At 42.1% G+C, this 27,238-nt stretch overlaps 1 protein-coding gene and 1 pseudogene across 7 annotated transcripts in view; one reads left to right on the top strand and one right to left on the bottom strand.

Annotated features, from left to right (window-relative positions):
* Positions 1 to 27,238, top strand: part of YPEL2 (yippee like 2) — a 108,915-nt gene that overhangs the window by 52,516 nt on the left and 29,161 nt on the right. For 6 of the 7 annotated variants that reach the window (XM_049637805.1, XM_049637804.1, XM_049637803.1 and 3 more), the window contains 2 exons: positions 6,007 to 6,050; positions 7,087 to 7,195. In XM_049637805.1, coding sequence (XP_049493762.1) covers positions 6,007 to 6,050; positions 7,087 to 7,195 — 153 coding nt within the window. Of the gene's footprint in view, positions 1 to 6,006; positions 6,051 to 7,086; positions 7,196 to 11,534; positions 13,243 to 27,238 lie in introns of those variants that run through there. The other variant, XM_049637807.1, reaches the window with a different exon arrangement.
* On the bottom strand, positions 784 to 2,105 carry LOC125927434 (glyceraldehyde-3-phosphate dehydrogenase-like; annotated as a pseudogene).

Raw genomic sequence — 27,238 nt, forward strand, 5'->3', positions numbered from 1 at the left:
GCAGAAAGAGAGGGAAACACAGAATCTGAAGCAGGTTCCAGGCTCTGAGCTGTCAGCACAGACACGGGGCTTGAACCCACCCACAAAAGTAAGATCATGACCTGAGCTGAAGTCAGCCTCTTAACCAACTGGGCCACACAGGCGCCCCTACACATTTTTGACAGCACTTGTTTTTGTCAGCTTAAAAAGTTTTAACCATTCTAATAGGTGTGTGGTGATTTCTCATTGTATTTTTAATTTGCACTTTCCCCAATGACTAATGATGCTGAGCATCTTTTCATGTGACTGTTTGCTATCTGTTTATTTTGGGGGAATTCTGTTCAGATCTTTTGCTCATTTTATATTTTATTTAAAAAATTAAAAAAAATTTTTTTAAATGTTTATTTTTGGGAGACAGAGTGGGGGAGGGGCAGAAACAGATGGAGACACAGAATCTGAAGCAGGCTCCAAGCTCTGAGCTGTCAACACAGAGCCTGACGTGGGGCTTGAACCCACGAAGCATGGGATCATAACCTGGGCCGAAGTCGGACGCTCAACCAACTGAGCCACCCATGCGCCCCTTATTTAAAAATTTTAAAACGTTTAATATTTTTGACTAGGTACAGTATACTTTATTGATGATATATGATAAAGTAGGGCTCTCCAAGTCCCTCCCCTTTTTCAGAGGGTCTGGGATGGAAACTGGAAGTCAGGAGATTCTCAAGTGTGTTGGGGGATGAGTTGGGGCAAGGACTCCTCAGCAGCTGAGGGCCTCTCTCTACTTCTTCCTCTTGCTGGGTCTGGTGGTCCAGTGGGCTCTTACTCCTTGGAGGCCTTGTGGACCATAAGGCCCACCATCTGGTGGCTATAGCCAAATTCATTTTCATACCAGGAAATGAGATTGACACAGTGGTCATTAAGGGAAATGCCAGCCCCAGCATCAAAGATGGAAGGGTGGGTGTCACTGTTAAAGTTTCAGGAGACAACCTGTTCCTCACTGTAACCCAGAATACCCTTGAGGGAGCCCTCTGATGCCTGCTTTACCACCTTCTTGATGTCATCATATTTGGCAGCCTTCTCCAGGTAGCAGGTCAGATCCATTATTGACATGTTGTAAGTGGGGATAGGAAGTCCATGCCAGTGAGCTTCTCGTTTAGCATAAGGATGACCTTGCCTACAGCCTTGGCAGTACCACTGGAAGCAAAGATGATGTTCTGGGCAACCTTTTGGCCATCACGCCACTGCTTCCCAGAGGGGCTGTCCATAGTTTTCTGGTTGGAAGTGATGGCATGGACTGGTCATGAGTCCCTCCACAATGCCAAAGTTGTCATGGATGACCTTGGCCAGAGAGGCCAAGCCTTTGGTGGTGCAGGGGGCATTGCTGACAAGGTTGAGGGAGTTGTCATACTTCTTATGGTTCATATCCATCAGACATGGGGCATTAGCAGAAGGGGCAGAGATGATGACCCTCTTGGCCCCAGCCTTCTTCATGGTGGTGAAGACCCCAGTGGATTCCACAACATACTCAGCATCAGCATCACCATATTTGATACTGGCTGGGTCTTGCTCCTGGAAGATGGAGATGGGCTTTCCATTCATGACAAGTTTCCTATTCTCAGTTTTGACTGTGCCAGGGAATTTGCCATGGGTGGAATCATACTAGAACATGTAGACCATGTAGTCGAGATCAATGAAAGGGGCATTGATGGTGACAGTATCCACTTTGCCAGAGGTAAAAGCAGCCCTGGTGACCAGGCACCCAATATGGCCAAATCTATGTATTCCAGCCTTCACCATCCTGTCTCGAATGTTGCTGGCACTGTACCAGAAGATGCCAATGTCTGGTACATTGGGGAGAATGGGGAGAAGCAGAGAGTTTCTTTTGCTCATTAAAAAAAAAAAAAATTGACATTCATTTTTGAGAGACAGAGAGAGAGAGAGAGAGAGAGAGAGAGAGAGAGAGAGAAACAGAAACAGAGCATGAGCGGGGGAGGGGCAGAGAGTGAGGGAGACACAGGATCTGAAGCAAGCTCTAGTCTCTGAGCTGTCAGCACAGAGCCCGACAAAGAGCTTGAACTCACTAACTGTGAGATCATGACCTGAGCCCAAGTTGGACACTTAACCAAGTGAGCCAGCCAGGCATGTCCTCTTTTGCTCGTTTTAAAAATTGGGTTTTTTCTTTCTTATTGTTGAGTTTTAAGCGTTCTTTATATATTTCAGATACAAACGCTTTGTCATATATGTGATTTCCGGATATTTTCTCCCAGTCTATGGCTTAACTTTTCCTCTTTAACTATTTTTCAGAGTAAAAGTTTAAAAATTTTGATGAAGTTCGTTTAGCAGTCTTTTTCTTTTATAAATTGTTTCTGGGGTAGCATCTTTTCTAACACAAAGATTTCCACCTGCATTATCTTCTCAATATCATTCGTTTTGAATCAATTTTTATATAATCATATCAATTCTAAACTACAAAGAGCATATTAAATGAAAACATTGCCAAATACCAGTTCTCTCCATAGCACAAATTCCCTTTGAAAACAAGTTACATTCCCATTCCCTGTTAAAATGTCACCTTTACTTTGAAGGGGTAGATTTAGCGAATTTATTCTTTGGAAAATATTGCAGAGTACCGTACTACTGGCAGCTACTTTTTACTGCAAAGCCCAGCTTGGAATGCTCATCTTTTTGCAGAAGAAAAAGGCATAACTTATCTTTACATTTTTAAGTACTTTGATATAAGCGTGAACCTCTTTGTGGTGCTCTATCCTATTACAAAAAAAATTGCAAGGATCCTACTGTTCAAATATCCTGTTTTTACAAGCTGAGTCTCACTATTGTCATCCTATTGCACAGAAACAACAGTATTCACAATATGCTAAAAGCACAGGCTGAAGGGTACCATTGTCAGTGCCACACACACATTCAGTGAGAGCCCCACACCTCCTTGTAGATTTCTGTACACAGATGGCACATACTAGCCGAGGGAAGATCCCAGTGGCAATCTCTATGGCTGTTTGTTGAAACTCTGGTTTTGTTTGTTTGCTTGTTTTTAGAAATAAAAATAGTTTAAAAATTTAGTGTTTTTTCCCTACCCTGATTGTCTTGTATATGTTCTGGGAATACTACTACCCTGGAAAGTCTTACAATGCTGCCTCTCTCCCTGCATTCCTGCCTATGCCTAGACATAGTAGATAATCTATATTTCTTTGATAAATAAATTTGATAAATTTGATAAACAAATTTGATAAACAGATTTCTTTGATAAACAAATCCATCTGTCTGGTTACAGATGGTGGAGCTGTGTTGCTTTGTGTTGTCATTTTCCTGTCTGCTTTCTTCTAGCATTTCTTTTCCCATAGCCCCATTTTTCTAAGCACTGAACTTGAAGTTCATAACAAATGTTTCTTAGAGGATGATTCTCCTGATTATCCATAACTTAGAACCATGGAATCATAAGAAGTATAATTTTGGAGCTGTGAGGGGACTTGGAGGTGGACTAGTCTAAATCCTTTATCAAAAACCAAATATAAAGGAATTTTGTAAATCCATAGAATGGAATAACTCAGCAATAAAAAGGGAAGCATCTTTTGATAAAATGCAACAACATGGATGAATATTAAAAGAATTATGCTGCATGAGAGAAGCCAGACCAAAAAACCCTACAAAGGGTGTGATTTTCATTTATAAGAAAACAGAAAATACAAACTGTAGTGACAGCAGCAGCTGCCTGTGGATGAGTGGGGAATGGGACAAGGAGGGGAGGAAAAGGCTATGTACGATGAAGACAGACAAGAGGAAACTTTTGGGTCCATATTCTTGATTGCGGTGATGTTTTCACAGGTACATACAGATAGTACACATTAAATATGTACAGTTTAGGGATGCCTGGGTGGCTCAGTAGGTTGAGTCCTATTTTGACTCAGATCATGATCTCATGATTCATGAGTTTGAGCTCCACATTGGGCTCTGTGCTGTCAGCCAAGAGCCTGGAGCCTGCTTCAGATTCCGTGTCTCCCTCTCTCTCTGTCCTTCCCTTGCTCATGCTCTGTCTCTCTCTCTCAAAAATAAATAAATATTTAAAAAAATATGCACACTTTATTATGTCAGTTATACATCAATAAAACTGTTTAAAGAAAACAAGGCAAACAGAGGCAATTTAGCTGTGGGATAAATAATAAAACCTACAGTATGTCAGATCATGTGCTGTGTGGTAGGGGTTCAGAGAGACAGTGAAGAAGACATGGCCTGTACCTTCAGGCAGCTCATGATCTAGTGAAGGAGTTAGAAAATAAGTGGATAAATTAGATCCAGTATGTGAAGGACTAAGAAAGAGGAACAGACAAGGAGCAAGAGGTGTCCAGTACATGGGTGCCAACACGTGTGTCTTCTGGGGGGAGGGGTCGGGGAAAGCCTTACGAAAGAGAGGAAGCTGAGCCCAGGCCTAGCATAGGTCAGGTGGAAGAGCCTCCCCATCTGAAGGAATATCGTGGGCAAAGTTGTTGAAACGCAAAATTCCAGGAATTGCACGTGGTTCGGCCTGACTAGAGCAAAGGACACTCCAGCAAGAGAAGAGACCGCAGAGGTTGGTGGGGCCAGATTGTGAGGCTTTTGCTACCCTGGCAGTGCTTGGGTGCCTAGTGCTCCAAGGTTGAACTAACAGGTTGTGCAAATCCATAATCTGTGTCACAGGGACATGTCTCTTCCAAACACGTGGCACAGACCTCCAGATTTTGAGGCTGGGACACTCATTCATGTTCAGTTCCAGTCTGGAGCTCTTATGTTCCTCAGGAATGTTCCAAAACCCAAAGGAAAGAAAGCTGGTTTGGGTCTGAGCAGCAGCTGGGGAACATCTGCATGCTTCTTGGAGCTCCACCTGAGAGCAAAGGCTTCTGGTACATTTTTCTGTTGGGCAACCAGCAATCTAGCTGCCCCAAAGGCAGTTTTTCCACAAGTCAAAAATTTTGTCTTTCTTTCTGGCTGGCAGCACTGATCCCTAAAGTCCTGCATTTCTGACAATGGCTGTCTGGTGTGCAGTGATCTGTGTCCTGTCTGGTTCTCTCCTACCCTCTGGTCATCTATTAACCAGCCACCACCGGATTTCTCCAGCCACTGAGCAGTAGAGGTCATGAGAGAGTCCCTTATTTGTTTGTTTTTAGAGTGGTTTTCAGAGAAGACTGGGATGTTTGATGCAGAGTACGATTGTCAGACCGCATTAAAAATGCAGGCAGCAATGCAGAACACGGATGGCTCATGTCAGCCAGACATTTCAATGTAACCAGAGGAGGAAAACACAGATAGGGCCTGTGTTAATGGAAGTAGATGCCAAACTGTGTGGCAAGTTCTGGCTCATGTTTCCCCTATTGCCTGCTACCCCTTCAGTTGGAAGAAAGAAGCTCATATTTAAGCTAGAATTTAAAATGGGATTGCTGCTTGATGAGCATTCCTGTGACCTAGAGATCAAATTGCTTACACCTCAAAAGGAATTTAGGAGGATTGTAACTGTCATAGCAGTTAGAATCTCCCAGAAGTGAGGAGTGAAGGTTTAGTGGTTTATTCTTTCTTGCCTTGGGGATTCTTTGCTGTCTTCTGCAGGGTTAGACCAAGAGGGCAAGCAAGAGCGCACACACTGATTTCCCTAGCCAACTCAGAGGAAAGCTGTGGCCAGCACAGATGCCTGAAACCAAGATCCAGGAAAGGCCAATGTGGATTATCTCGGGGGTATTAATAAAACAGATGGTGTCAGGAGGGAAGAAGTTTTCAATTCTATTGTGGAGTTTGGTTTTTGTATCTCCTCACCTGGGCTAGTGAAAACAGTCCAAGTGTGAGCTGGCCCAAACTCTTAGCTCTGTTTATTCTGCCCTCATGTCCTCCCCCATGCTGTCTGCCAGCTGGACTATTAAATGGCTCAGTGCTCTTTTTTTGCTGTGTCAATCCTGGAAGGTCATGATTGTTGTGGTTTGAGGCTGGTTTTCCAAATGGGTGGGTGAAATGGATACCTAACTATCGATTTGTTTTCTTGCATTTCAGTCGTTCCAAGGAAGTCAAGGACGAGCATACCTCTTTAACTCAGTGTAAGTGTCTCTGAATGGTACATCCGTTGTTTGTTGCAAATTTTGCAGGGTGGGGGAAAAGCAGCCCTCAGTGTTAATTCAACACTGGTCCCTGCCTTCTCTGCCACAATAAAAGCCCTGTGGAACATTATTCTCTACAATTGGAAGCCAGTTATCTTTGTGGATATATATATATATATATTTTTTTTTTTTTTTGCAGCATCTTTGGCTAAAAAGTATACATTTACTACCCATAGTAAGAACATAAGAGGATCGGAGGGCTATATAGTCTCACAGAGAAGAAGCTGAAGTGATTCTGAGAGCCTCATCATGGAGGCTTCATAACCAGGTCTAACCATGGTCATAACCGGGTCATAACCATGAGTCATTGGAGAAGAGGGGAGGTCAAACAACAGACCCCGATGTCTGCTGCAGGAGCTCAGGCTAGAGGAAAGGCCCGGTTAGTGAAGAGTCCCCCTGACTGCAGCCTGTAGGGCCTTCCATCATTCCTGGGCACATCATTCATAGCCTCTTACTTGGGAAAGGAGGATGAAGCTCGCACAAGCGTGATAAACTGTGAGAATGGAAATCTAGCATGTTCAGCTTGAGATAATATGGGGCTCGTTCATCCTTGTAATTGGGACAACATGGTGCTGATGTCATGTTGCCATGTTTGGCTGCATTCAGTCCTCAGTAAGCTCTGAGCTGAGGACTCAGCTCATGGTTTTCACAGTGTGGCCGTCTGTTTGTCCCCTTGGGTTAGAAGCATTAGTTAGAAACATTCCAAGCAAAGTCTCAACCATGAAGACTATTTTTCATAGGCTCACTGAATCAGAACTTGCAGATCTCAAAATCATTTCAATGGTGATGTTTCCACGTGGTTACCTTTTCAGGGTTGTTACCACTCTCAGTCTTAAATGATGCCCTTCTTGGTGTTGGCTTCTCTTGAGGCATCTGTGCTCAGTTGTTTTTTTTCTTTTTTTTGCTGCAAGCTCAGCTTGAATGACTGATGATGAATGTGTGACTAACTACCCGTTCTCTCTGTCCCTTGGCACAGAGTTAATGTGGGCTGCGGGCCTGCAGAAGAGCGAGTGTTGCTAACAGGATTGCATGCAGTTGCAGACATTTACTGTGAAAACTGCAAAACCACTCTGGGCTGGAAATATGTAAGTACTGAGGAGTCTGGTTGGCAGTGAGAGGGAGGAAGGGAGAGCCTCATGCTAAAAGATTTCTTTCTTCCACTGTCTTCCTACGGCCTTGTGGGATTATCTTAGGCGAGGACAGGAAACTGGGCCCAAAGAGCAACTCCTGGCACGCTCTTGTCTACCACACTCTTCTTCCCTTTTCTCTGATAGTCCCCTTCTACTCATTCCTTCACACCTGCCCCTGAGACAGACACACACACACGTGCACGCGCACACACACACACACACACACACACACCTGCTTTTCAATTTAATTAATAATAATAATAATAATAGCAGCGTATACCATTTCCTGACAGCTTACTGTGTTCCAGACATACATTATTCTATTTATATTCACAGCATCCTTAGAAAGTAGTTCATATTTTAATCCCTATTTTATGGATGAGGAAACTGAGGCTTAGAGAAGTTAATGGTATATCTAATGTTACCTAGCCGTTATGTGGCCAAACCAGGATATAGGTGTCCAGGAGTCTGACTGTGGAGCCCATGCTCTTTGCTCCAGTAAATGTTCTCAGAACATGTTACCCAGGCTCTAGGCTCTATGCTAGGTATCCTCAAACGTTAATTAATGTCCACTGTCAAATATAGTCATGGATGGACTTTTCCTACTAGACGTTCATTCCTTTGCTGTTTAACTCAACAAGTATTTTTTTAAATATGTATTTTTGAGAGAGAGAGAGAGAGAGTGCAAGTCGGGGAGGGACAGAGTTGGAGTGGGGGATGCAGACAGAAGATCTGAAGCAGGCTCCCTGCTGACAGGAGTATACCCAATATGGGACTCGAACTCATGAACCATGAACTCATGATCTGAGCCAAAGTGGTGGGGCTTGAACTAATGAACCATGAGATCATGACCTGAGCTGAAATCAGATGATGCTCAACTGACTGAGCCACCCAGGTGCCCCTCAGCAAATATTTTTAACGTCTTGTTGGTACTTCGGATGAGCACTTCACCGGGGTGAGAGGAGGTATAGATGTTCAATGAAAATAAACTTGTGTTATTGCTATTTTTGGCAGATGTTTTTATTATTGGCAAATATGTTCATGTGCTTTTTTCTGCCCTATCATTGTGGGAATATTGAGAAATGAGTCTTCCTGTCTTTGGGAGGACGATTTATTCCATGTAAAATGCCATAAATTCCCTGTACTGTCAATTGCACAGGGTCAGTGTGAAGCTGGCTCATATGACCTGCAGTTAGTTAGACAATAGTTAGCTTTGGAAGAGCCTGGAGGAGTGGTCAGAAGTTCCCGCAGAGTGCAGTTGTAGGTTGCAGGACTTTGGGGAAGGCTGTGCATTAGGGGGAGCCGGGAATACAGGGAAAGCCTCCTTGCCTTCTCCGGTGAATCTAAAACTGCTCTAAAAATATGAAGTCTATTTACTTTAAAAAAAGTTTTTTTAAAGTTTATTTTGAGAGAGAGAGCATGAGCAGGGGAGAGGTGGGGGGGGGGTGTAGAGAGAATCCTAAGCAGGCTCCACACTGTCAGTACAGAGCCTGACTCAGGGCTCGATCTCACCAATTGTGAGATCATGACCTGAGCCAAAATGAAGAGTCAGACACTTAACTGACTGAGCCACCCAGGCACCCCTAGATTCCATCTTTCACATCTCCCTTGAAATGTTCAGAATTAGAAAGAAAGATCCTAGATGGTATGTTTCATGATGGCAAGATGGTCACAGATCCCTACAGTTGCCTTGATTTGCTCCTTGTGGGAAAAACTGGTCCTGGCTATTCTGTTACCCCTGCATGGCCACTGGCCCTCTCTGGGTGATCTGGGAGCCACAGTTCTGGTTTTGAGGATCTAGAAATTTTCTGCCCTTCTGTTTTCCCAACCTTTTTTGTCATCTTATTCCATTAAAGATGTGCAGGATTATAGACAGAAGATAAATCTGAGTTAGTTGGTTTTGCTCTTTACTTCACATAAAATGATTCACTCCTTTGACAAAGGTTTATTAAAAGCCTTTGTGTTGGATACAAAAGTAAATGAGATCTAATCCTTACCCTCAGGGGTGTTTATAGTCATCATATGAGAGAGGAAAGCTACAGGTAGACATAAAACAGCTTGACAAGTATCGTGATATCACAGGACGATATAGAGAAGCATTCATCTCCCCAAGTATTTATTGATTACCTCTCATGTCCCAGGCTGGTGCTCCAAGCTTTCATTCCATTATTTCTTCTCACCCTCACAGTAATCCTGTGAAGGACTTTCACTTATCCCAGTCTTATAAATGGAAAGTTCTCAGTCATAAACAAAAGTGGTTAAGTGATGCTTCTGGTGCCAGGAAACAGAAATGGGGTTAGGTCTGGGGGTTTCTGTAGACTTCAGATCTAGTACTCTGTCCCCTGGAATCCAGTTATGACATTTTGCAAGTGCCCTGTGGCTTGGGGGCTATTAAATGTTTTTTTCTTTTGGCTTTTTTGTTGTTGTTCAATAGAGATATAGTCTTACTTTCCTAGTTTTCTTTCTACCTCCCGCCTACCCTGAACATGCTACCATGGAACAATAGGTCGTATTCTCGAACCACATTCCTCTATTGTGTACACATCACACAGCGTGCGCGTGCGTGCACACACACACACACACACACACACGGAGTCAAGGAATAATGAAGTGTCAGGGAAATTACTGCTGAGCCCACAGCTCTTGCATGTGTGTGATGTGTTTGCACTTTCTCTCTCAGGGCCTCTCCCCTCTCCACTTTGTGGAATGATTCCTCTCTCAGCAAGAGACTCAAGTCTGAGCTCTCATTCTGGGACCCAAATCCCTGGAGCTCTAGGACAGAAGATATAGTTCATACACATGCTGCCCAGAACCTATGGACAGTAGGGTTTAGCTACTTACTAATTTGGAATACTCAGAACAGCAGCTGATATCCACTGTTTCTGCACACCAAACTTAGCCATAATGACCGTGATGACCAGTGTTTTTCTGATAATACATTGAGATATTTTTATTCATCTATGCCTGTGAATAAAATACCTCTTTGATCCTATACCTATGCAGGGCTTTTTTTTTTTCTTCCTATGGGACTTACTAGCCTGAGAGCCCACCCACAGTGCCGTAAATTTAGGATGGTAATTGGCCAGGTGGTTTATATTGAGTTTTTCCTCCGGAAGCCTGGCAGCTGGGGTGGGGGGGTGGGGTGGGAGTGGGGGCTTGAGGGCTGCTGGGTTCTTCAACCTGGAGTTCACATAGCTCCTTTCTCCCTAGAGAAAGGCAGTGAAGGAAAAACAGACTTAACACACATGACACAGAAACAGAAAGATAAATAAAAAAGAGACCTATTTGACTTCACCATACTTTGGTCTCTCCCTGAGTGTCTTTTCTCTAAGTGTAACAAAGTACAATTGAGAATTATAACACATAAACTTCATAGATACATCATCCTTAGAGCAGATTTCTGATTAGCATCTGAAACCAAGTTCCCCTAAGATTTTACACACACACACACACACACACACACACACACCACACACTCCATAGTTACTTACTGAAGACCTATTATATGGCAAGCAGTCTTCTAAACACAAGGGACACAGCATTGAACAAAATAAATGAAAATATCTGCCTTCCATGTAATTTATGTTGTAGTAATGGGAGATAATATGTAAAATAGACCTGGAGGTTATATTGTATATTTGAGAATGATAAGTGCTATAGAGAAAAATGAAACAGGAAGAGAGGGGGAAGAGAGAGTTCTGGGGTGGAAGTTGTGCTTTTAAAGTAGAATATTCAGGAAAGATTTTACTAAGATGGTGACATTTGGGCAAAGACTTTTTTTTTTTAAGTTTATTTATTTAGTTTGAGAGAGAGAGAGAGAGAGAGTGCGAGCAGGGGAAGGGCAGAGAGAGAGAATCCCAAGCAGCCTCCTCACTGTCACTGTGGAGCCCAACATGGGGCTTGATCTCATGACCTGAACCAGAATCAGGAGTCAAGTAACCGACTGAGCCACCCAGGTGCCCCTGGGCAAAGACTTAAATGAGCAAAGATCTTGAAGAAATTCTATGGTAAATATTGAGAAAGTACTTACAACATTTAAATTGCAAAATATTTAAACTCCATTGTAAATGTTGAGAAGGTCCTGGTGCTGCCTCAGAACTGTATTAAGTGAAGGCGACCTGGCATGTTTGCATGGTGAGAATTCTCCCAGTGAGTCTGGCTGAAGCTCGTCCTGATCCCTGTCATTGACCTGCCTTTGCTCCTGTGCTACAAAAAAAAAAAAAAAAAAAAAAAAAAAAGTCACCTACTTGTCTTTGGTCATTTGGTGTCTTTTCTCTTCCTTTGTGTCTCCTAGGAACATGCCTTTGAAAGCAGCCAGAAATATAAAGAAGGCAAATACATCATTGAGCTAGCACACATGATCAAGGACAATGGCTGGGACTGATTGGAGGGTATCCACCTACCCCAGTGTCCACGTGAACGCCATCCAACCAAACATTCTACCCAAGCGTGAGAGAGTGACTGAACACTTGGTTCCATCCATTTAGGGGCCTTGCCATCTGGGGCATTCTCCCACCCTGAAGCCGTCTTTCTGGTGACCGGCCTCTAAATCGCTGTCTCTCTGTCTCTTTGCTTTGTATCTGTTTGTGAGTTGATCCTGGCTTCTCTCTGTTCTAGTGTTGGCTGAAAACAAAACAACGAAAGGAACAGATGCCTGACCGCATGGGGCAGCCCACCTTGATAAGGGCCCTGGGGCTCATTAAGAGCTGCTTGATGGCCTCTTGTCAGGAGAGCAGTGGCACAGCACGGGGGTGCAAGGAAGAAGGAAATGGGGAGCCGTGAGGGTCCCAGGGCTGGTCAGGGGACGGGACGTTAGAGGTAGGAACAAAATTGTGCTGCTCCTGGAGTCCTGGTAACTTAGGCTTGAAATAATCGACTTGTCTAAAAGGACAAAGAAAAAAAATACCTCATGACTGCATTCTCTCTGATCAGAAGCTCTGTTCCTGAACCAGCTGTGTCCGGTTAGCATGTGAGCACAAGAATGCGCCCTAACTAGTGGGACAGGGGCCTGGTCCTCCTGGGTCCAGCTGGGGGTGTCCTGGCAGCAGAGAGTGCAAAGCCCAGATGGTTTTGATAACTCTGATGCCTCAGTGCCCCTTCAGGTAATCTTCTTTGCCTCTTCAGCCACTGTTGGTGAGAGGATGGGAGACTGCCTTTTGCAATGGGTGCAAGATCCAAACATCCCAAAGGCTTTGACCACCAACCAAGTAAAATCAGTAATTGAGAACAGGGAACAAAGGGGGCTGTAGTTTGGGAGCTCCTACAGAAATGGCTCAGATATTGGGCCAGAAAAAAAAAAAAAAAAAGTAGAACCAGCTAGCAGTTCTGTCTGACCTTTTTTTCCTGACCCTTAATAAGAGAAGAGCATTGTGGCAAGGAAGGGGGTGAGGTGGGGAAATGCTGGGAATAGTTTAGATTTGAGCCATTACAGGTTAGTGTATATTTCCACTTTGGTATACAATGGCTTCAGTGAGATCAGCAATTCTTTGTACATAGAGTTTTGGTTGTTTTTCTCCAGTTCTATCATTGTAGATTGTGGAAAACAAAGTCCCAAGGCTTTGAGCTTAGTGATAACCCAGCCAGTAGATTCCTCATGCCCCTAGCTATTCTCCTTGGACTTGAATGCTTTGTGTGGAGAGAAATTGTCAGAGTGGTCCAGCAGTGGGGAGGGCTTAGATATGATGTCAAACATCAAGTTATAAATTCTGATATTAGCCCCCACCTCCCATCTCCCAAACCAAAGTTGATTATATTAGGGAAGTGGGGAACAAATCCCTATAAGGCTCATGAGAGAAAGGAGTTTGTTACAGTTAACCGACACTATGAAGTGTTTTCTACAACACTTCAGCCAGTACATGGTGCATGACCGAAACTCATTTAACTGAGTTAATTTTATTGCTTAGACTGAAAATGTAATTATTGTTAAGATATGTGCAGGTTATGTTAGAGTATCTCATTCTTGAAAGGGGGCTGATCCCATAGAAAAAATTCACCTAAAAAGTCACAAAAAGAATGAGTTCATAGAGGCAAGAATCTATAAAATTGAATAATCAAGATTCAAGCAGCCAACCCAGAACATTTCCAGAATTCAAACAAATTCCTCTAGGGAGTGATCCATGGTGGAAATGCTTTTTTCTGTCTCTGTGTGCTGATTGCAGAAGGGGGACCCGAGGTAGGCGTGGTCATGCCCTGGAGGTAGTGAACTGTGGGACTGACAGGAAACCAGGTGGCTCCAGGTTTAGCTGTAGACCACCTCTGTAAGACAATTAAAAAAAAAAAAAAAAAAGGATTCTTAGAAATTGAATCTTGTTCCCAAAGGCTTTTAGTCCACATGTTTCAGTATTTTAGTATCCTGGGGAGGTTAAGTTTTCCCCACATTGCTAAAAAGCAGAATGATGTTCAGAAGGAGTATTTCATTTCCACTCCCAGAGAAAAAGGTCTTCTGGCTCCCAGGGCCAAGGTCTCAATAAAAAGCATTTTCTACTTTCACATTCCTAAGCTGGCTTGCCAGCACAAAAATTATAGATCCCTCTTTCTGTCTCCCTTGAAGGTAGTGGCCTTCATTTATGGATTTTGATAAGCCCCTTTGCTCGGGGAAAGTCCTGACTATTGATACTCCTTTTCATAGAAAGAAAATGGGGGTTAAACATGGGTAGGTGTTTTGTCTGTGAAACTAAAAATGGAGTGTGGTGATATAGAAACCAGACATGGGGTGCCCTAGAATTTTCAACAGGGAGAAGAGACCCATGTGCCACTGTTGCTCCTTGGGGATGAGGCCTCTGACTGTTGCATGGATCAGAGCAGGCTTCAGTTAGACCCAGGTTCTGGTCTTTCTTTCTTTCTTTCTTTCTTTCTTTCTTTCTTTCTTTTAGCTATTACCCATTGAGCATCCAGTGGGTGCATGGCGCCGTACTTGGTGCGAAAGATCTGAGTAGAATGTTGGTTTTTCCATAACTACAGAGGAAAAAAACACAACTCATTAGGCTATCCCTTTGTGTCAATGAAACCAAAAGTGCTTCTTATAACTTTATCTCCATTCATGGCTTGTCTACCTAATGTCTAGCAGTATTGGAGAGACCGCAGCTGAGTGATGGGGACACATCAACTCATGGCCTCAGTCAGTTCATTCTTTAATTTCCTCACCAAATTATTGACTCAGAGCATAACCAAAGACCTCATCCATTCACCCCTGGCAGGTTCAGGGAATTGGAGTTTGATGGTAAAGCCTAGGCAGGGTGCAGGGAGTAGCAGGGCAGGGAGAGGAGGAGTGAGAAAGGAAAGGCATGAAGTTCTATACCTCAGCCAGCAGCTGCCTTCATTTGCAACTGAAATCTAGCCAGCAGACCCTCTAGTTCCATCTCCCCTATGCTGCCCTATGTCATGTGGCATTGGCAGCCCTGGGTTACACCCAAACCCCCAGGATGTTAGTCTCAGGCTGCTGATGGGTTGATTTGATATGAATCAAATACAGCCAAACTTGATGGCCACAGATTGTCAGCTGGGCCTGACTGAGTGCTGCCCCAACTCCTATGACAGCAAGATCATGGAGATAGGATAGAGTAAATCTTTACTGGTGGGTCATTGTGTGGAAAAGAGGTGTCCCCTTTATAAAAAGATTTTCAAGTGGATATATATATTTAAAAAGTTGCTTGTGAAATATACTTTTGTAAATAATATTTAATTTTTTAAATAATATATTTGGTGCTGTTTTCTCAGATCCCCTGAGAGCACTTTTTATTTTCATTTTTAAATTCTATGGTTTCCTCTGCATTTCTTGAAGTATATTTTAAGGGAAATAGTGATCATCAATATACTCTTTTTAAAAAAAGATCTGTATCACGTTAGTCTGGACTGAGGCAGTAAAGCAATGCCTCTCTGCATTTCTTTCCCAAAGGAACAGACTCTGCACTACATTACCAGGTTGAGAATTGAAATATTTTCTTGTACCAATATTGGCTAGAAAAGTAAATAAATAAAATCAAATTTAGTAACAACTTAGTGATTCCTTTTGTTAGAAGAATTTCCAACAAATTGGGATCTTGTTTTTAATGTGTGTGTGTGTGTGCGCACACGCGCACACTCACGCACACGTGTGTGTAAAAAGCACTTTGGATTGTGCCTCCTGTTTTTTTTTCTTTTTTTTTTTTTAATTGGGGACGCTATATCTACAGTTTACACCTTCGGCACATAAGACTTTTCTTCTCTTTCTCTCTGGTGGTTTTGTTTCTGAGTGGACCAACAGTGCAAACCATGAGGATTTTGTTTTTCTGAGCATGGAGCTATTGCCAGTTTGCTCCTCTTTCGTTGTGTGCTCAACTTTCACAGATTGTAAAGGAAATCTGTTGTTTTGTGAAGATCAGAGTCAAATCTGTGTTTCTGAGATGTGAGTATACTCTTTATGTACTGTAGGGTTCCCTTTGTTGTAAAAGCCACCTCATTAACTGGTTTGGGTTAAAAGAACATCAGTAAAATCATACACGATACCTTGTAGGTAAACAGCTTATTTTATTTTAAGATCAGATTGCCTCAGGTTCAGGAAGAGTCTAGGAAATCTTAAACCCAATCAACTTATATATTTTAAGAAAGAGTCTGACTCTTAACAGAAAACGTACTAGTGGTCAAGGTGGAGGAAAGAGATGTTTAATCTTTTTAAGCAAAATACAGTCATGAAATCTGCCATCAGTGAAAGGTAAAGCCAAGAAGAAACAAGCTATAATCATCACCAAATTGGATCTGCCCATATGTTTTTATATAACATTTTGGTGAAAGTGAGAGTCGGTTCCCTTTTCCAACCTGCAGAGACGATCTTTCGATAGAATAGAATCTGTCTATTTATGCTTGTGTTTACAAACTGTATTTGTTGGGTTTGGGTTTTGTTATTTTCTTTATCTTTTTTTTTTTTTTTTTTGGTGGCATTTTTCAGGTCACTTTGCTTCAATAACAAAGATAATTATTTTCAAATAATTTGTCCTCACTTTTTCCTGTATTTGTACATAGTTATTCAGTATTAGAGAAAAGTGCATTGTTTCTGTCATATTTCAATCTGTGTTGGTGCTCATTTGAGAAAATAAAGTTTTCAAATATTTGGAAGGCTCATCTAGTCTTAATTGACCCAGCAAGTTTTATCTTGACTTTTAACATTTAAAGTAACTGAAAAGCCTGCAGGAGGTCATCTGTCTAACCCCATTCACAGAGCTGTCAACTGAGACCCTGTGGGATTGTTTTCTCCAAGGATATTTGGCCAGTTAATGAATAAAAATCAGGTCTCCTGCTTATCTACAAATGTTTCTCTTATCTTTGGTATCAGAAATGCATGAGTGACCTTTAGGATTTCTGTCTACTAACCCCCATATTAGACTCTCCAAATTTTTCTGCTTATACAAATTTCTTTGGGGGAAATTGGATTGCATTAAATGAAGAGATAAAAGAATTGTAAAAAAACAAAATTATGTCACAAAGAGGCAGCATTATCTCTGAATAACTGGCTAACAAAGGGAAATGAGTATTCAGTTATAGTATACGGAGAATCAAGTCTTCTCACTCACTGAACAACTATGAAACATATATTAGATTCTAGGCGCTGGGTGACGGTTCAACCATTCTAATAAATCAGCTGTTTTTGTTTGCCTCCAGGATCATCTACATGCATAGCTTTGCATAACCAGTCAGTGTAAGTAATTTTGTATTCTGGTGCCTTCATTTAACACAGTAAATATTTTTGCCTACACTTGATTTTATACCATAACTTTTCCAAAAGCTTTTCTCCATGGCTTAGAGAGTTCTCACCTTGGTTGGGCAATTTAAATAGTGAAGAAAGAAGATATTAAAACCACACAAGTGTGTACATATTCGTGTGTTTTCGTATTGGTGAAATTATTTTAAAAGTCTGTTCTGTGTAAAATAAGAAATACCTTATCTACTTCCCATGAATTTTTACTTATGCATTCTGGGCTGAGCTGCAATTGACTTTTATTTGTCCTTGAGTATATTATCTTATTCCTGTGACCTGTTTTGCTTCAGTGGATGTGTCTGTTATCATTTCATTCTTGTTTGCCTTTGGCAGACCAGGAGGAGAGAAAAGATAATGTGTGCTAGATACAACCAGCTTCAAACCAGCAATCCTCACACTTCAAGCTCTTACACCTCAGGGGCTGTCCAGGAGATCAGGCTGGGGAAAGTGAGGGGAGATCACTGATGTTCATGGAGTGCTTGGCTTGCACCACACCTTCAATTGGGCACTTTGCCTACGTGACCTCATTTAAGATCCTCGCAGTGAGGCATTTCCTCACATCATCCCAGGAGTCCTCACCACCCTATGGGAAAGTAATGACAAATGCTGATTATTCCCATTTTATAGATGATGAAATTGAGGTTAGGAAGTTTTCATGGGAATGACAGGGTCAGGAATCATAGCCTGGCTTCCCAGCCCTATGGTCTTTCCCTACACTGTGTTCCAAATTTTAGCACCTCTTTTCCTTCAGCCTTCTTAATTCTTGTATGGCTTCTTCACAGGATGCTTTCTTAGCCTGCCTGTCATGACTGCTTAATAAGTAGGGGTTCAGGGAATGTGAATTAAAAATTAATTTAAGCAAAGCCACGAAGGTCACTGCTGCCTGAAAGGTATTGTGTATCCCATAGCTGAGTGTAAGCTGGGCTTTGTTGTTTTCTAATACCCTGCAATAGATCCCATGTGTAATCCCTGGCCCCTTGATTAATAGTACGTACTTAATAACTGGTTGGTGAACATTGAATTAATGTGGACGGTGGAGAACTAACAGCTTTCAAAATCTGTTTAATATGTTAGTATCCCTACGAGGAGAATGGAGAGGAGGTTGGCATTAAATGCTTCCTACACAAGGTAGGTAAATGGTTAAATCAGGAGCAATCAGTTTACTATTTGCATTTATTTATTCAACAAGCATTTTTTGGACATCTATTATGTGCCTAGTTTAGTCAGGCAACTAATCCTTGGGAGCAGAAAATCAGTGGTACTAATTATGCAGAGTGGGAGAACAAAGGGTTATGCATGGCTCTCCCTAGTTGGCCAAATATCCAGCCACATCAACCACCACCCTCATGGGCAGCTGTTTCCTGCAGAAGTAATTGCTCATAAATCCTTTAATCTGAACCTAGAGCAGGGCACAGGGCATTCTCTGGAGTCAGTGAACCTGGTTTCAAATACTGGTTTCACTTAGTAAAAAGATAATCTATGTGCCCAGTGCCTGGCACATAGTAAGGACTCAGTAATAAAATGGCTGTTATGATTACGGATTGCTATTTGAATTGGGAGTGAAATGAAGAGGACTGTTGTGTTTTATTTTTATGTACATTATTTGCTTAATTTTGCAACAATCCTATGAAGCAAATACTCCATTTTACAGAGGAATAAACTAAGGTTCAGAGCATAAATAACATGCTCATGGAAGAGCTAGGATTTGTAAATTCTTGTTCTGATTCGAAGCCCCCCACCCCCTCCCAATCTGTGGCCCCAGCCTGCCATTCAGGAAACAGGAATAACTACCAAATAGGAAACTTACTGGCAGATCAGACCAAGCACACACCCAAACTATCATGGAGGTTTTGTTTTCTCCTCTTGTATTCTCCCCCCCTTTTTTTTATGAAATAGAAATTCTGTCTTTTCCATTGGAAGTCAAGAGTTCAAACCTCAGGAAGAATTGTTATACCTTTATTTTATATGATTTCAGGCCTGTTGATTGTAGGGCTGTGATTTTAAGGAAAAAATTGTTGCGTTCAGTTGTTCAGACTGATAGAAATGATGAAAGTAAAAAACTTGCCTACGTAGAAGTGACTAAAGTACCTTACATACCACACCATCTCTGTGGGGCCATTCAGGGCTAACTCTCCAGGCCAGCTTGGAACAAGCCAAAGATTAAAAGTTTGCGTGTCATGAAGAGACTTCTAATTCCCCTCTAGGTGATACAGGATCTTTTTTCCCCCTAATGTTTATTTTTTGAGAAAGCGCACAAGCGGGGGAGGGGCAGAGACAGGGGGACAGAGGATCCAAGCAGGCTCTGTGCTGACAGCAGCGAGCCCAACATGGGGCTCAAACTCATAGACCATCAGACCATGACCTGAGCTGAAGTTGGACGCTTAACCACTTAACCGACTGAGCCACCCAGGTGCCCCATGGGATCATTTTAATGAGAGACAGGATAGCTGGGAAAGCTGAATTTTTTAAGGCATTAGAAAATTATTTGAAAACTATGACAGAACTGTTAAGTTATATTTATATTGAATTAAAATCATGCTAATGGTTTATTCCAAGCTCAGAAATAAGCAGGATAAAGTAGAAAGAAGGTTGCCTTTGGAGTTGGACAGATGGGGATTTGAAGCCTGACTGCATGCTTATGTATTGATCACTCTGAGGAAGTAACTGCAGTTCTAGGGACTATCTTCCATCATCCATGAAGTTAGGGATACCAGCAACCATACTCAAGTTATTGTTAGGATCAAATAGTAGCCATAATGTGTCCAGCACATTGACTCAATCAAATAGGACTTAGCAAGTGTCACCTTTTTTTTTTTTTTTTTTGGCTGAGTATTGCTAGCACTATAGTGCTAGTTAGGATCTAATATTCATCTCTCCACACCACCTCTACAAAGGAAGAGAGGAAGTTAAGTCACCAACACTTGGTCATGAGTTTTATGAGCAGACAAACTAGAACACAGCACCTAGGTGATCAGGCAAGTAGTTGGTCCCTGCACCATGCACTTGCTTTTACTTCCAGAGTATGTACATTTATGGAAAGAAAAAAGGAAGGATATCAGCTAGAAAAAAACATCCTTGAATTTTAGAATCCTGTTTGATAATTTTCATGGTAACCATCTTTATTGGTCTTCAGTAAAGCATAATTTGCTTTTTATTCTTGCATCCTGGTCTGATATGCAGGCAGCATGCAGAAGAAGCAGAATGGTCTCAAATCTTGCTCACCTCCCCAGCCTCCCCTGGACTGCCTGCTTCTCATTCTGAGCTCATTCTCCAGAGCAAGGCCATGCAGGCACAGCAACCAAGCAGGGATATTTTATTTATGGCTTCAATAATGGAGTCTCTTGGGAAAATTTTGGTTTCCCATTCCGAGAAACAAAAATTCAGTCACAGTATGTTCTTAAAATTTATTACTGTTTGTTTTTTTCCTACCATATTCTTTGAGCCACCTTAATAGACTTTAAAATGTCCCTTCACAAAAGTAAGATAATTTGACCTGTCGTTCATTTGGTTGGTACGTTCTGTACCAGGCCAGCACAGTGTCAAAGATTAGGAATATAGGTTGATAATGTTGCTGCTGATGACATAATCCAATGTGGAACATGCCATGTGTATTACCGAAACTGCTGCCAGCCCAGCAGGAGCTTGTTTTGGCTTTGTCCAGTTCCCCGTCCCTTTTTTCCACTGCTATTGGAAGAACAGCACCCACTTTTCCTGGAGGCACCCAGGTTTGAAGTTGTTTCCATGGTGACAGGACATACCCAAGACTCAGGTTTCATTTCATTTTTTTTTTTTTAACGTTTTATTTATTTTTGAGACAGAGAGAGACAGAGCATGAACGGGGGAGGGGCAGAGAGAGAGGGAGACACAGAATCGGAAGCAGGCTCCAGACTCTGAGCTGTCAGCCCAGAGCCTGACGCGGGGCTCGAACTCACGGACCGCGAGATGGTGACCTGAGCTGAAGTCGGCCGCTTAACCGACTGAGCCACCCAGGCGCCCCTCATTTCATTTTATATCTCCATGATATTATAAAGAAATAGCACCAGTGAGAATGCCAGCCATCTGAGGGAGGAGGATTGAGGAAAGAGCCACTGACCTTCTGGGGCCCTACCTATAGGAAGGACCTGTGGGAGTTTCTGTTTAACAAGGAGGTGTGGGTAGCCATCTTGCAAAGGAAAGGCCAAAGTTACCACAGAGATAACTGGTTTGGACCTGTTGTGTCCAATGCATCACATATTTCATCTTGCCTTGGGTAGACCCAGGTGTAGCCTATGGGTGATTTGCCCTAATAAGCTATGCCATGAGGCAGGCAGAACTCAACATGAGCATGCCTGTAAAGATCCTTTCTGTAGGCAGGAGACTAACTGGCATGTGGGACTAAAAAGCAGTCTTCCAGGCTAGATTTAGCTGTGTAACCTCGGATAGGTTGGTTACCTTTTGAGGCTCAGCTGACTGATCTCTAAAAGAAAGTTGTGGTAAGAACTAAGTGTGATAATGTACATCAAGAGCTGAGATGGAGCCTGGCACCCCAGAGCTGAAGAAATGTTGGTTATTGTTGCTATCGTAGTGGTGAAGGCAAGGCAGGGATGTGTGGTTTTCAAAGTGGAAAAATGCATGTGAATCACTAGACAAATAAGAAGAATTAGAATAGGATGTTTTATAATGATTCTTTTTCTTTGCATGCATTTTCTAAGCATATTTTATTTTATATTTCTTTACATGTGTCTTGATATTTGGCAAATAGTAAATATCCCCCAAAACTTACACATTCTTTCAACAAGTATTTCTGAGCCAGACATTGTGCTAGAGATAAATAGACAGGGTCCCTGCCCTCAGGAAGTTTCTTCAATCCCTTCAGGGAGTACTTATTTAACAAAGGGGAGTGGGTGGTTGCCCAAAGAAGAAAAGATCAGAGCTACCATTGCAATTACTAGTTTGAACTGGAAAGTATAGTTATAGAAAGGCTTCCCAGAGACCTCTTGCTGCCTAACACTGGGTCCCTCTAGCTCTTGACCTAGGCCTGTGCTATGGTCCTTACCAGATTGTCTGTCTCCTTCCCCAGGACTCTTCCCAGAGTCCAGGTACCCGGACTCATTACAGTTGAAAAACTAGCAGCTCAGTGATGTTGGATGAACAAATATTCATGTGGATGTAAGGATGGTCATCTAATAAAAGAATTATTCCTTTCAACCTCGACATAAGAGGAGACTAGTGATATTTATGGACTGTTGTGGGAGAAAGGAAAGATTGTTTTAGCTTTTACCTTCATTCCATTGGAAACAATAAGGTAAATGAGACAGAACTTTAGAAGATAGAAAAGGTAACTAAAGCAGGCATGTGTTTCACATCTCATGGTGGGAGTGAAGGTTCTCAATGGTTTCATTCAGTCAAACCAAAGTACAAGGGGTGGGGAGCATGGGGGCTGGCAGTCACTCATGTAATAGCAAGGAAAAGGGTTTCTCCACATGGGGTATGTTGGACAAAGAGCTGAGCAACGTTTCAGGCACAAACATGGATCATTTCAGCTGGTTGGTCAGAGAGTGATGTGCTATCTGCTGCCCAAGGAAAGTCCTCAGCACTATGGCCTGGTGAGGCCACATGTGAGCTAATTCAGTCATAGGTTGGGCAGTCAATGAACATGAACTCTAATTCTTTCCATGGGGTCTCTTTAGGTTTAACCTTTTTACCTCCAGACCTCACTAATCTCTCTGACTACTTTCTTTCCCCCTCTCTCACCCCTAATCTCTTTGGGTGAGGGAATCGTTTTCAAGTGAGAGAGGTGGGGAAATCTTGCTTTCATTTATGGTATTTTCTCCCAAATGCTTTGTTCTTCCCTGGAATCTTTTTTTCTTACTTTTGATGGCCTAGGATTTCGAAACTCAAAAGCCAAAGAAATACAAATAGCTTTTCAAGTCAGATATAGTTTACAGATTGCAGAATCCACCTTCTTGAGGTGTACCTGAGTTTTAACAAATGAGTACAGTCGTGTAACTAACCATCACAATTAAGATATAGAATATTTAAATCACCTCTAAAAGTTCCTTCATGTCCGTTTTATAGTGATCCCCCTCCTATCTCTAGCCCCTGACAACCACTGATCTATTTTCTGTTCCTGTAGTTTTGCCTGTTCAGAACACCTTATAGTATGTAGCCTATTGAATCTGTCATAATACTTTAACATAATGCTTTAGAGATTCATCTGTTATTGCATGCATGAGTAGGTCATTCCTTATTTTTAAAAAAATTTGTTTAATGTTTATTTATTTTTGAGAGAGAGACAGAGTATGAGTGGGGGAGGGGCAAAGAGAGAGGGAGACAAAGAATCCGAAGCAGTCTCCAGGCTCTGAGCTTGTCAGCGCAGAGCCCCATGCAGGGCTCGAACTCACGACCCATGAGCTCATGCCCTGAGCCGAAGTTGGACACGTAACTGACTGAGCCACCCAGGAACCCCAGTAGGTCATTTTTTCTTATTGCTGAATAGTATTCCCTTGTATGGATATACTGCAGTATATTTATCCATAATGGGCACTTGTATTGTTGCCAGTTTCTGGCTATTATGGAAAAAGCTGCTATAAACATTTGCGGATAGGTTTTTGTGCATATTATGTATATATTTTTACCATTCTTGGGGAAATCCCTCAAAGTCAAATTGTTGAGTTATATGGCAAGTGGTTGTTTGTATTCAGAAGGAACAAACTTTTTCCAAAATGTTTGTGCCATTTTGCATTTCTACCAGCAGTCCATGACAGTTCCGGTTTCTCCACATGCTTCTCAGCATTTGGAATTGTCTGTTTGTTTGTTTATATTTCAATTGAGTCATTCTGAGAGACATAGATTCTCTCTCTCTCTCTTTTTTTTTCCTGATTTCTGCTGCCACATTCCTCCCATGGGATAAATGTACAAAAATTCTTTTCTGACCAAACAAGGTAAAGAGTGGGAAAGAATTTAAAAGTGACTTTGCATTATAAGAACAAACATACCTTTTGCTTCATAAGAAAACATACATAAAGAATGAAAAAATGAAGATGTGAGAAAGCAGGTACTGGGAAGAGGGACCAGGTATAGGAGCTCATAAGCTCTCCAAAATGATTGCTTTCTGATTAATCCATTTAGAAAAACCCACTCTCTCTCTCTCTGGGCATAGATTATAAAGCCAAGCCCTTTCTATTAATTCTTGTTTTCTAACCTAGTGTCCTTTAAACCAGAAAGGTGAGCTTTGCAGAAGGATGGCTGCGATGACAGCATTGCTAAAATAGCTACATGTAAAATAATTATAAAAGATTGCACATTCAAAAGAAAACTTCACCCTTAACCCCAAATTATGTTCTTTCTTTCTTTCTTTCTTTCTTTCTTTCTTTCTTTCTTTCTTTCTTTCTTTCTAGAAAGTGATTTGCCATGAAGCCTTTGAAACCTTTTGAGGAATTATCTTGTTCTTTTCCTTGTTACTCCTCATTCACTTCATTGGCACACAATGAATACAATTTATAATCTTGGCCATCTAGTTCAAGATCCCCGAGATACTCTTATGACATCTAAAAGAGGCTGCTAGGGGCGCCTGGGTGGCTCAGTCAGTTAAATGGCCAACTTCAGCTCAGGTCATGATTTCGAGGTCCGTGAGTTTGAGCCCCGCGTCGGGCTCTGTGCTGACAGCTCAGAGCCTGGAGCCTGTTTCAGATTCTGTGTCTCCCTCTCTCTGAACCTCCCCCGTTCATGCTCTGTCTCTCTCTGTCTCAAAAATAAATAAACGTTAAAAAAAAAAATTTAAAAGAGGCTGCTAGAATCAGCATCTAGGAAACTTAGGTCTGAAACAGAGACTACAACCCCTTCTTTCTGCATGAGAATTGAAAGGAAGGCATTTCTTCCAACCATGTGTGGGATACACACCGGGGGGATCTGTTTATCCAGGTTGCTTCTTGTACACCCCTGTGTGGCCAACAGGAGGAACAAAACAGCCTGTAGTCTACCCTGAAAGTCTCTATATCCCACTTCTTTTCCTCCTTCCTTCTTTTGCTGTTTGTATCCAGGCTGCCTACACCAATCACCTTTTTCCAAATGCAAGGGAGAGCAAAGGGGTAGAAGGGTGGGAGTTTTGAAGAATTCAGGTAATCTGCTGATTGGTTGGCAATGCTTACTTTTGGTTTCTAGGCAATAAATCATGACTTAGAAGCAGAAAGCCACTCCCAGTTTCCGCTACCATCTGGATCCATATTCCCCAAGGTCCTGTGTCCAAGGTGACCCAGTACTATGGTAAATGCAAAACCTGCTAAAATTGAGTGTCTATGTTTGAGAACCAGACTCTAGACATTTGGTTCCATGAGTGATGGTGACATAATGGGGTCAAGTGAAGCTGTCAGGAAAATAGTTACTAATAATAGCTCATATGTATTGAGCACTAGCTCTGTGCCAGTCATCAAATGCTCCATATGTTCCTTTTTCATTAGCCTTCACATTAACCCTATAATGTAGGCCCTATTATTAATTCAGTTTTAAAGTAAAAACAAACAAAAACAAAACCACCCCCCCCCAAAACCCTTAGGCTTAGTGAGATGGTGACTTCCTACATGCCCACAGCTAGCAGATGGTAGACCCGAGTTTTAAACCTAGGTAATGTGACTCCAAAGTCTCCATTCTTAACCACTCTATAACTATAATCTGAGCCCCACTGCAGTAAAAATCCCCAGGTAGATAAGTCTAACAATGGGAAAGTGTGAGAAAAAAACGTTTCCCAGGTTTTGAAATCTACTTCTACTTCGAAAATTAATTCATTTCAACAAGTCACTCATTTATTCACTTAACAATGACTTTTTAACATGTACAGATGCTGGAGATACAGCAGTAACAAGGTAACTATGGTTCCTGCCCTCGTGGACCTTACAATCATAAAGAGAGACAGTTTGTAAAGAGAAAATTGCAATGAAAAAAATGGTATGTTTCATCAGAGTTATGAAGGGGCAATGCCAAAGAAGAGGAAGAGGTTTCTAAATTTGGTTATGAGAGTGAGAAAATGCTTCATAGAGGAGGCATCTTAGGAGCTGAGTCTCAAAGAATATAGAGGGATCACCGATAGACAAGGTATGTGCGCAGACATGCACATATGTAAGGGAAGGTGTGGTGTTGCACCAATGAGATAAGAAGGAAGCATTGTGGGCAGAGAGGGCAACCCAACCCCAGTATTCACATTTGAGAGAGCACACGTTTGGTGATGCCTGTAACAGGGTTCAAGGTAAACAGCAGGAGAGGAGGAAGAGGCTGCATAAGGTGGGTGGAGCCACGTCTTGAAATGCCTTTTAAAGAGTTTGGGTGTTTTGTTTTGTTTTGTTTTGTTTTGTTTCTGTTTGTTTGTTTATATTTTTTAATGTTTATTTTTGTGTGTGAGAGAGAGAGAGAGACAGCACGAGTGGGGGAGGGTCAGAGAGAGAGGGAGACACAGAATCTGAAGCAGGCTCCAGACTCTGAGCTGTCAGCACAGAGCCTGATATGGGGCTCAAACTCATGAGCCACCATATCATGACCTGAGCCAAAGGCTGAGGCTTAACCAACTGAGCCACCCATGTGCCCCAAGGAGTTGTGTTTTAACTCATGGGCAGCAAGAAGCTATTTAAAGATTTTGAACAGACACATGACATGACCGGATGGGCATCAAATTCCAACTTGGTCAGTTATGGAAGGAAGGAGTAGAGAAAGGCAGAGAGGGAGATACTTTAGGAGGATGTGGTAATATTGCAGATGAGAAAAGATGCAATGTCTAACCTAGGGAGGTAACCATGGAGACAGAGAGGAAGAGCTGAATGAGAGTATGATTAATAAGGCAGAATCCACAGGACTTGATTGTTCAGTGAGGTGGCATAAGGGCTACCTACACAGGCTATGTGGTTTCAGATTGCATTGATCCCATAGACTTCCTAGCAGTGTGACTTGGCCAAGTTACTTAAGCCATCTGCCTCAGCCTCCTCATCTGTAAAATGAGGATAATAATAGGATTTGCAGCATAGGGTTGTGGTAAAGATCAAATGAGATCTATGTGCCTAGAACAGCATCTGGCACAGTAACTGCTCAACAAATTTTGTATTTTCATTATTTTAGTGATAGAAAGTGAGGGATCTAAGCTGGGTCCCAGGTTCCTGACCTGAGTCACTGTACCAACATGAGCTAGGTGTAGGATACTCTCCTTGAGAAAGCTGTAGTCTAATCGAACACCTACTAGAAACACTGTGGAACTGATTGTACCCTAGTAGGCCCCAACTAAGATTTGCTGTTCTTGTTTAGCCATG

This window comes from Panthera uncia, chromosome E1 (assembly GCF_023721935.1).
Source record: "Panthera uncia isolate 11264 chromosome E1, Puncia_PCG_1.0, whole genome shotgun sequence".
NCBI lineage: Eukaryota > Metazoa > Chordata > Mammalia > Carnivora > Felidae > Panthera > Panthera uncia.